This window comes from Ascaphus truei, chromosome 12 (assembly GCF_040206685.1).
Source record: "Ascaphus truei isolate aAscTru1 chromosome 12, aAscTru1.hap1, whole genome shotgun sequence".
Classification (NCBI taxonomy): Eukaryota; Metazoa; Chordata; class Amphibia; order Anura; family Ascaphidae; genus Ascaphus; species Ascaphus truei.
Window position 1 is genome coordinate 28201404 of NC_134494.1, and position 11745 is coordinate 28213148.

The 11745-nt window shown below is 43.3% G+C and overlaps 1 protein-coding gene across 14 annotated transcripts in view; it reads left to right on the forward strand.

The window, feature by feature from the left end:
- Positions 1–4320, forward strand: part of MICAL2 (microtubule associated monooxygenase, calponin and LIM domain containing 2) — a 238216-nt gene extending 233896 nt beyond the window's left edge. For all 14 annotated transcript variants that reach the window (XM_075567121.1, XM_075567123.1, XM_075567120.1 and 11 more), the window contains 2 exons: positions 165–238; positions 990–4320. In XM_075567121.1, the coding sequence (XP_075423236.1) occupies positions 165–238; positions 990–1192 (277 nt within the window). In that variant the 3' untranslated portion in view covers positions 1193–4320. The remainder of the gene's footprint in view (positions 1–164; positions 239–989) is intronic.
- The last annotated feature ends 7425 nt before the right edge of the window (positions 4321–11745 follow it).

The following is an 11745-nucleotide window of genomic DNA, read 5'->3' on the forward strand; positions in this document are numbered from 1 at the left end:
TCTATAACTATAGAATGAGCTATAATATTACTTTCGCATAGTTTTAATTGTTTATGTTTGCTCATGTGTGTGTATATATATATATATATATATATATATATATATATATATATATATATATATATATATATATATATATATTTTTTTTTTTTTTTTTTTTACAGAGCCAAAGGATTAGACCTTGAGGATCAACAAGGGCGATTGGAGCAAAAGCTGAGAGATCGAATGCTCGTTGAGTGTAAGTGTACACGTTGTGTATCAGAGGTATAAGTGATGCCATGACTTGACCAGTGGTTGGCTAGCTAGATAATACAGAGAGTCAACAAGTGGCATAACCCCCTCTCCCCTGAGATTACTTATCAGGAGGAAAAGAATCCTTGTAAGGACAGAGTCCAACAGTCTGAAGTCCCACTCTCATGCTCTTGCAATAGATTTGGGTGCCAGCTTTATGATAGAGGCTGCCAAGTCTAGGTAAGCCAGGCTCCGAAACTCCGTGATACACTATGCAATTCTAGGCTGACATTGGGCATTGGGCCTTGTCTGTCCTATCCTGGCTACGTTACTGATTCCTAGCTTAAAAATTCATAGGGATCCATTTTAAAGTAGATGAGCAGTAAAGAGTGACACACTGTGAGTGCTCATTTGCATTTCATTACCCAGAATCCCTGGCTGCAGTGGAAGCACTGTGCTAAGCGATAATTGGGGAAAGACAGGGTTGCAGACCTGTCCGAGACATACAAATGCACCACACGTTGTATTTTTATTAGCTTAAAAATTGTAAGCATTCTGTTTTGAGATCACAAAAACTTTTGCACAAACTACATTCATGAAAATCTTTTATGTTAATCGATTAAAAGGTTTTACCACCCGCAAAAGAGTCTATGGAGAGCACCCTCAAATGATCTTCAAATGACTTACCTTTTCTTAAATGATATACACGAGAAATAAAAGGTGGGACTAATGCTCTGTTTTTCGGTGTAATCTTTTAGCGTCACTGAAAGGTGAAACGGACATCCAGGAGGAAGGGGAAATTTTTGCAGAGATGATGAGAGTAATAGAACAGAGAGATCAACTCGTGAGTTACATTGAAGAACAAAGACTGAGAGAGAACACTCAAGACAAGAACAGCATTCAGCTACCCAAAGATTGTCAACTGAAAATGGACATTTTTAACAACAAAATAATGATTTGATATGTTGTGTTATATATATATATATATATTAGGGACTCTTTGTAAACACTATTTTGGAAACTTTTTTCCTTTTAGGCTAACAGGCAACATTAATACATTAAAGGCCCATATTTACTAAGCCGTGCTATTTAGACTTCTTCTGACCCTTACGGCCGATTCTAGTGAAGGTGTCTTATGGAATAGCACTGCTTGGTAAATATGGCCCTATATCTAACCTGTGCTTAGCATTGTCTTTACATGGTTGGTTTTATAATCCAAAATACAACGAAAGGCCCCTATTCAGTTTTCCGTGATTACGTCTTCCCTATGGCGGAGAAGAGTTCGGGTCTATTCAAATGAATCGGACTACAATATCCTGCTTCACGGCATTGAATAATGGGCCGAAATGCCAGCGGTAACATTCACCAATTCACAGCTTCAAAAGTGTGTGGAGATCGGCATTTGAAGATGTAACTCTTCGCTAATCTGAATATTCTATATTTTGAAGCCATAAATCATTGCCAGAGACGGACCTTTGGGCGCTGGAGATTACAACGCAAGGAGTTTATGTATCTCATAAGAGAAAAGTGTGTTTTGGCGCACTTCTCTGTTTTTTGGTGCAGAGCTGCGCTATACAGTATGTAAGAACAGTTTCTTACATCTGATGCAGAATCTTAGACTTGTGCCATTTCAGATTTGGTAAATTTTCTGCGGGCAAATAAAAGGAATAAAGAATGGCCCAAAGTGAGACACTTAGAATGTGATACATCTCCTTATAATGTGTGCACCATGTAACTCCTCCCAACTCCTCCTACTGACACTCTACATGGTGCATGCTGGGACAGAGACACAGAATGTGATACATCTCATTATAATCTGTGCACTATGTAACTCCCCAACTCCTCCTATTGACGCTACACAGGTGGAGTAAAATACGTTTGATACAAAGGTGCAGGATCAAAATGCCCTGGTTTTGCTCCAAAATTGCCTTGCTGTGGTGCCCCTTGTAGTGTCTTGCTGTGGTGAATTATGGTTTTTGGACAACATGTAAAAACAAGGAGTAGTTTATTCCCTTCTGGCTAAGGCACCGCTGCCTCAGACCACGCGCCCGCACTGCAGACAGGCGGCGCGTGGAGAGGCACTTGACCGCTATATGCGGTCTGTAGGGAGCGGGGGGGCGTGGTTTGAGCAGGGTGTTGTCCCCCCTTCCCCGTCGGTCCGTTCCCCCCCCCCCCCTTTTACACACAACACATACATACACATACACATATATATACACACACACACTTCCCCCCCTACCTGATTGGCTCACCAGTGCACCACGTGATGCGTCACAGCTCGGGATCACAATTCTCTTGCATCCCCTGGCGGCTGACGTGTCACAGCGCATAGTGAGCCGTGCAGCGAGGGGGGACTGGGACCTGCTCGGGAGGATACTCCTTCTGGTGAGTAACGCGCACGCGGCTGTGCGCGCCGCCGGACGCAGCGGGACCAAAGCCTAACTACAGCTCACTCCATCAACAAACAAAAGATTTGAAAACAGAATGAAAAAAAAGAGGCTGCTTTAAATTTGATGCACAATGTATAAAATAGGTCGTATGAAATGACGTTATTAATTATGTTGGTTATTTTCTGTGCTGTATAACAGATTTCTTTTTTCCCCCTCTAGGAATAAACGGGGTATGAACAAATTTATATGCAGCGGTCAAATACTGATCAGGGGTATTAACTCTTTTCAGTGTTTGTCGGTCCTGCAATGCACTGCTAAAGTTTGTTCTTTATAAGCAAATGGATAAGAAGCAATAAGTGTCACACTGTGAGTGCTGGTTTGCATGTCATTACCCAGAACCCCTGGCTGCAGTGGGAGCACTGTATGCTAAGAGATAATGAGGAAAAGCAGGGTTGTAGACCTGTCTGAGACATGTGAATGTGCTCACAAGGGGGATTTGTATTTGCTTTTCTTTTATAAGTAAAATGTCTAGTAGAAAAAGAGAAAACAAAAAAAAGTAAATTGTCTTGCCTTAACTGCTCACATTTTTCCAGGATGTAAACTGTAAAGTAAAATATATATATATATATATATATATACAAAAATTGTGTTCCACTCCACTGCTGCTATAGATCAAATGAATGTGATATATTTGTCTTTTTATGCTTTTCTGTTTAACAAAACATGTAGTTGGAATGCTTAGTGCTCCTGTGCAGTATTTCAACGTAATCATAACACATCAAGATAAAATCTGACACATACAAGATGAATATTTTTGTTAATGTTGGTCTGTTAGAAACCTTATACTGTGTAGGGACCAAGATCATTTGATATTAGGTCATGAAGTCCAAAATCGCTGACAAATGCCCCAAAATCTGTTTGTTTTGTTTTTTGTTTTTTTTTAAACCTCATTTTTACCATAAGTGTTATGTTTCATTGTTCTTGAAGTCATGATTTTTGTAACAGTGTTTCTTGTACAATATTAAGAATATATAAGAGTAATTTTCTGTAATTTAGATTGTACACTTTATTGAGCAGGGGTGTCTTTAACTATGGTGTAATGTATGTTATTATAAATATATATATAAATTACTGTTGATCAGCCTTACACTCCCATATACAATGTGTTGTTATAACTGAGAACTTACAATAACGGAAGACCTACTGTATCATAAATTATTCTTAGCTCTTTGAAATATTAAGGGACAGATGACACTGAGTGTGTGTAACACACTAAAAATTCACGGGATAAGCAAAATAGCTCCATTATCCGCATATCTTTTGCAGCATTAATGCAGTTTTACCTGATGATAAATGTAAAACAACTCAAACAGTGACAATTCTATAGGGGGGGGGGGGGGGGGAGTCTTCATGTGACAATACTGCCATTAATACTGGGAGGAGTGGCTCAGTGAGTAATGACACTGAGTTTGAAGCAGGGAAACCTAATTCAATTCCCGGTGTCAGCTCCTTGGGCAGGTCACTTTATCTCCCTGTGCATCAGGCACCAAAAACATAGATTGTAAGCTCCACGGGGCAGGGACTGTGTCTGTAACAATCCTATGTGCTGCGTACTGCGCACTATACTGTAATTGTGAAGCACTTGAGTCCTATTGGGAGAAACCACTATGTAAAATAAAGTTATTATTATAAAAATGAATCACTTTCACTGCTGCATTTTCATGAGGGTAAATAGGTCTTTAAATCTTTAGGATTGACCAGTGTAGCGCAATCATCTCCTATACAGTAAATAGGGCTAAAACATGAGATTGTAAAGAGTAGCCATTTTAATCAGGACTGGCGTCCCGTTTGTCCTAACAAAATCACTCTCAGACCCAGATGGTCGGTACCTGATAATCCAGGGCACCCTATCAGGAACCCCAGTCACACTTATCAAGATCTACGCCCCGAACGAAAATCAAATCCCCTTTATAAAAAAAACTTCTGGGGTCTCTAGAGCAACAATCTTTCTCCTCCCTAATTATCGGTGGAGATTTTAACATGGTTGCCTCACACGCACAGGACAAATCCTCATCCCCCACTTCCACCCCTGCGATATCTACGCTTACTCCTCACACCAACCAATCCCTAAAGAAGGCCAAAAAATGTAGGGATATTATGGAGGAATACTCTCTGGTGGATATATGGAGGGCTGAGCATCAGGGTCAGAGGGACTACACCTTTTTCTCTACCCATCATCAGTCCTACTCGAGGATCGACTATTTTCTAGGTACCACAAATGTTTTCCAGGCAGCCTCCCAGTCAAACATAGGTTCCATCACCTGGTCGGACCACGCGCCGATTGACCTCAATCTCTCTCTACCCTTCTTGAAGAATACCCAGTATAAATGGAAGCTGAACGATTCTCTTCTCAACTGCCCCGAGACGGAGCTTGCAATATGACAAAAACTCTCATTTTTTTTCCAAATTAATGCAGATTCTGTCTCGGCTCCAGCTATGCTATGGGAGGCCCACAAAGCCTCCATTAGGGGAGATCTGATCTCAATTGCCTCCCATAAAAAGAAATCGAAACTTAAGCTTCAAAAAGACCTGACAGATAAGATTGCCCAGCTGGAACAGCAGCACAAAACCATGGGATCCAAAAGAACGCTGAGTCAACTGACCTTAGTTAGATCGACCCGTAAACAAACGCAACTCGGAGTGGTGGAGAGAGCACTGAGGTGGTCCAAGCAAAAATATTTCGACAAAGGCAATAAAGCAGATAGGCTCCTGGCCACAAAACTCAGAGGCATGCGGGTTAAATCCCAGATAGCCGGGATACAGACCAAAAAAGGACAGATTTCTTACATAGAAAAAGAGATAGCACAGGAATTTGCAGATTTTTACTCAGATTTGTATAACCTTCACCCCCCAGCCCGAGACCCGGTCAGCCTCGAAACAGTAACACAATATCTGGCGCAGTGCAACCTTCCCTCCCTCTCTCCGGAGGAGGTGGAAAATCTGAACGAAAACATTTCCCATGAGGAGTTATCCGAAGCTATCGGATCTCTCAAAATATCCAAAACACCGGGCCCAGACGGGTTCTCTAATTCCTATCATAAAATGTTTTCTCCGACCCTTTCCCCCTACTTATTAGATGTGTATAATTCCTTCCTCCAGGGAGAGCTGATCCCCTCCACAATCACGGCGGCAAACCTGGACATAATCCACAACGAGGGTAGAGACCCGCTTATGTGTGGCAACTATAGGCCAATCTCCCTACTAAACACCAATCTCAAAATCTACAGCAAGATCCTGGCAAACAGGCTAAACCCAATTCTCCCTAGACTTATCCATGTAGATCAAGTAGGTTTTGTGTCCGGAAGACAGGCCTCCGACAACACTCGCAAAATTGTGGATATAATTGACCACGTGCATCTCACCGGGTCCAGAGCAATGATTCTGAGTCTCGACGCAGAGAAAGCGTTGACAGAATCAAGTGGTCTTTCCTTGACCAAACAATGCTGAGGTTTGGTTTCTGTGGCCCTTTTCTGGAAGGGGTTAGAGCCCTCTAACAAAATCCAATAGCGTATGTTAAACTTGCAGGCGGCTACTCGGTGTCACGCTTGTGCTCTCCTCACAAGCGCAAAGAAAGGGAAGGAGCCAATAGCGAGGTGGGGAGGCCACAGGGGATATGAAGGGAGTAAATTGCCGCGCAGCTGGGGATCGGCGCACGTAGTCACGTGACCGCGCCGCGCGCAAAAGAATGCGCGACGCTTCCGGAGGTGCAGTGCCTGGCTCAGAGACATGAGTGATCCAGCTGCATGTGCGCGCATGCTCTGGCAGCAGAGCGGGAATGCGCGTGCTCTCAGGCACCAATGTGGGGGTTGTGGGAAGCCAACGCTTCAGCACAGGAGTCGAAACGGAAACCAGGAACATGGAACATGGGCATGGAGTCCAGAGCACAAGGTAACATCCAGAGAAGGATTGCTTCTTGGAGAACGTCCAGACTTCTTAAAGGCATAGTGACAGAAACAGCAAGGTGCAGCGAAACTAAACATAACATAAGGGTTCTTAGTCTAATCCATTGGCCAAGGAATTATAAGCCTGCAACCACGTCAAGGTGAACCCTACTAAGCAGGTACCTACACTACCCAACGATAAACTAACCTCAGTAGTATGAGTGACTCTCCCAGTCTTCCGGAATCCACAGGAGATAAGTAAAGGTCCCAAGGAGGTCCAGGCAGGAACAGTATGCGAAGAGTACCAGCAGGCAACAGGGCAGGCAGCAAAAGACTAATAGCAGAGAGAAAGTCAAAGAGAGGCTTACTTCCTGTCAGGAGGAAGAGGGCAGGGTTTGCCAGAAAGCAAGATGGCGTTGCTTGCTGCAGAATCCTTAAAGACACAGGATCTTGACTCGCAGCTAGAGGGCGGCGATCAGAAGTAAACAGGTAAGGAAGGCAGGGGCGTGTTCCGCGCATCGTTACACTCGGACCCAATAACAATCAGGTTATGGGACCAGGCAAGGGTGCCCGCTATCCCCATTATTATTTGCTTTAACAATAGAACCACTGGCGGCCAAAATTAGAGAAGAAAAAAGTATTAAGGGGATCCAAATCGCTGAAAATGAATATAAAATCAACCTATTTGCCGACGACGTGATCCTGACCCTCGCGGACACTCCTGTCTCCCTCCCTAACCTTCAGAGGTTACTGAACCAATTTGGCACGGTTTCTGACTATAAAGTAAACATGGATAAGTCAGAAGCCCTAAATATATCCCTCCCAGACCAGATGTGGAAACTCATACAATCCAACTACAAATACAAGTGGAGTTCCACCTATATCATATATCTTGGGGTTAAAATATCAAATTCCCATTCCACCCTCTACCAGTATAACTACCCCCCATTATTTGATCAGATTAAAAAAGACTTGGAAGCTTGGAAAAAACACCAAATTTCCTGGTTTGGGAGAATAGTCTCTGTTAAAATTAACGTTCTTCCAAGATTACTGTATAACTTCCAAACCCTACCCATTGTAGTGCCGCAGGCGGCTCTGAAGAACATCCAGTCCCTTTTGCTCCAATTCATATGGAGCGACAAGAGACCTAGGGTCCCAAGATCAGTGTTGCTCTCTCGAGAGCAAGGGGGGGGGGGGGGGTCAGGTCCAAATTAACGCGGCGCAACTGAAGCAGGCTGTGGTTTGGAATTGCAACCCAGCCTCAGCCTGTTGGCTCGCAATCGAGACACACTACGCACGCCCCCATTCTCTCCAAGTGGTGTTGTGGTCCCGAGGAGGGGGAGGACCACAGAGGTTTGACCTCGGGGCTATGAGATGCACCTGGGTCACCTGGCTTAAAAGCAAAGGGAAGTATGGGCTGCTAGCCTCCCCTTCACAGCTCACCCCTATCTTTGGGAACCCCAACTTCCCACCAGGGTGCTCCCAAAGACAATTTGACCAGTTCGAAGGTCTTAATATTAGGATGGTTGCCGATCTACTGCAGAAGGGAGAGATCCTAACCTTCCAGGAAATAAAAAACAAACACCAGGCCCAAGAAATGCACTTATTTAAGTATCTGCAAATCAGGCACTTCCTCCTCTCACTGTCACAAAACTCAAAATTCCCCCCACTGACAAGGTTTGAGTCCTTATGTATCTCTGACACCTATCAGAAGGGTCTAATCTCCGAGATATATAAATGGATGGAGTCATCCCCAGACCCACCGGCCCACCGCTACATGCAAAAATGGTCCCAGGAACTCGGCCTACCAATAGACCGGGAGGATGTCTGGGAGCAAGCTGCCAAAACCTCAATCTGCACAACAATAAAAGAAAACATCTACAAAATTATATTCCAGTGGTACCTGACCCCGCTAGGCTGAGCCAGGTCTATCCCGGCACACCGGACCTGTGCTGGAGGGGATGTGGTCAAAAGGGGGACATGGCCCACATTTGGTGGTCATGTCCAGAGATCCAGAGGTACTGGACCATGATACAGACGCTTATCTGCGAGACCACAGGGCTTCCCCTCCCCCTGGACCCTCTGACCTTTGTACTGAGCAAATCCATTGACGACCTTACCCCGCCAATGTCAAGTCTGATTACGGCCATGCTGACGGCGGCCAGATGTTCTATATTGGCAGCGTGGAAACAGATTAAGGCCCCATCAAGAAATACAGTAGTTAGAAGGATCAACGAGGTCATGTCCATGGAGAAGCTCACGGCCATGCTCCAAAAAAAATGCCACAGTTTTGGAATACATGGGACCCCTGGCTAGAGAGATAAAGTACCCCCTCTAAGCCCAAACGGTTGGGATTAGGGACCGGAAGCATCCAGACAAACATCCCCCCCCCCCCCCCGCCTTTTTGTCTTTCATCCCCTTCCCCCCCCCCCCTCCCTCCCTCTCCCCCCTCAAGGATAATGGAAAAATGTTATTGGTCACTATTTGGTTGCACTGCGTTGTAATGTCATGGGCTCATGACATTACTGCATTTATACCTGGGTGTGAACGTTGCCTATAAAAAGATTGATATAAAAAAACCCCATGAGATTGTTCTCTGTAGTTTTCTACAATATATTCAGTGAACCCCTGCCAGACCCAGAAGGGAATTTAACTAACTGCTCTGCCATGCATTGTACATCCCTTCTGCAGTGAAGGTACTCACTGGTCGCATGGAAATGGCATGACCACTGCAAATTTCCATCTGCCCTGCTGTGCAAGGTTTTGCAGACTGCTGCAGCACCGAAAGTGTTAGCCTTTCATGTTCTAAAGAGGTTTGCATCAACTCTACCGACAGATGTCTAAACAATTCAAAATCAATTACTAAATAAAACATACACTGCTGTTATTGACTTTAAGTTAGTGATTTGTCCCATGGAGATACTGTATGTAAAGCTGCATTATCTCTGTGCAGCATAATTTATTTACTTTATTAAACACTCCACATGTTCAGTAAAACAAGTATTTATTGTCCTTTATTCCCAAGAAACGCATTTGGGTTCCGTGTTTTGCCTTGATTTGTGCTAGTATTTGGGATTATATTTATGGCTATAACTCCAGCGTGGCATCACAGAAGTAGTGGGAGCAGAGACAATTTGTCACTTTTCCATGTGGCCCTTGGTGTGGATAGCTATTTCTATGTAACCTAGTGCTAAAATAGGGACATTTTTTATTTTCATTTGAAAATTATTTATATTTTGAGAAGTCGTGCATTGTATTCATACATCTTCTGTTGCATCAGAATAAATGACATTAACGCCAGCACTGAGAAATGAGAGAATGTAAATCCAAACGGTTAATGAGTTTCCGTAATAAATACTACTGATAATTGACATTGCACATCATTTTTTACATTTTGTAACATTGATGTTTTTTTATACTGATACCACGCATTGTGACTATAAGAGGGGAGCTTTCAGAATTGTTCACGGTACATGGCATTTACAATTTACACACAACAATATTATTGCTACAGAACAATAACAGCACAATAAGTATGTGTCTGTTAGGTAGCACTCCACGTCAGTGATAAATAAACAAGTAAAGTGAATTGGTGCACTGAAGCAGGGTGAACCTCTCTCACCCAAGGTGAATAGAGATAAATACATATGGCCCCAGCACACAACAATAGAAGCGATGAACAATAGTCAATTGGAGTAAGTCACAAGTGTATTTGAAATAACAGCACAATGTATCAGTTCCTGCCACTGTTGGAGTAACAGCAACAGGCATTCCTTTGGTTTCACCTGCTTGCAAAATTAATTAGTGCCATGCAATCTATAGTTGGGAGAGCTATGTCCATGCAGCACCCAGTTTCCATGAACATGCGACAAAGTCCAGAAGACTGTGTGGTGCTCAGAACAAGAAACAGACATCAATAGGAAATGTCAAAGTTCCAGCAGAAGTTACCCTTGAAGTATCATACACCTGATATATGAAGTTTGAATAGGTAGGTGCAAAACACTTGCCGGGAAAACCTCACAAATCACAGCAGTAAAGGTTCAACATATCCAGTGTACAGAAATAGCAGAGGAGGTATCTCCACCCACGCGTTTCGTGCCATAGCGCTTTGTGAAGGCAACCTTGATAAAAAAAAGCTGCTGCGCGAAACGCGTAGGTGAGGAGATACCTCTGTTTTTTTTACATGTCCCAATAAATATTCTTATTTTTTTATGGGAACGCAGCTCTCTGTTTTTCTCCATTCGTCTTTCTATGAACATGCAACAACCTGCAAACCAAAATGAACAATTCATGCAACATCAAGATTTAGGAGTAAATTCAATATCGTACGAAGTGGTCAATCGAGCCATTTATGGCCAAAAATCTCTATTGAAGTCTATTGGGATTTTCCAGCTCATAACCACCCCGAATCGCTGCTTCTGTCTATATATAATGTATCCATTTGTTTGAGTATCCAGCACAGCATATGTAATACTGGCCAAATAGCTGTGCTGCACTCACCCTATTTAAGGATACAAGGGGTAAAATGCAGAGTATGAAGATGCAGAACTCTAAAGAAAGATGAAATCCAGATTTCTGTATTCCTGCATGGGATAAGCAGGCCATCCTTTGCTAGGGGAGTTAGAAACAGGACTCGTTTTTAAGTGTTGATCTTTGAAACCCCAGCCCAGGTTATGAGCATTGACTCCCTGAAATAAACTCTAGTCTGGCACCTGCAGCTATTCCTTAAAAGTGGTTCTGTTCATCATGCAACCAGTGGCGGATTTCCCATTAGGCCTGGGCCTAAGGTGGCAGAATTTGGGGCGACAAGAATTACATAGAGTATTTGTATGTGTCAGAGGCAGCTGTGTGTGCAATCATATAGTGCAATATTTATAAACATGGCCTTTTGCACTCATGGGAAGAGAGTTCTCTTGTGTCAGTAGTGACTCATGAAACTGCGGTCTCGGTTTAGACCACCGCTAAGTGTCCTGAACAGTTGCATAAATTTGTATTCATGCAACTGTCTCTCTTTCCGTGTTCTAAGATTACCTGTGAGTATGGCCACCTTCAGATCATTCATCTTATGGCCAGAGTCAGTGAAATGTTCGCTGACAGGTCTGTCTCTTGTTCCACCTGTGATGCAGATTCATTCTACACACACTTTTAATAATGCAACACCCTCTTACATTTTCACACCATTG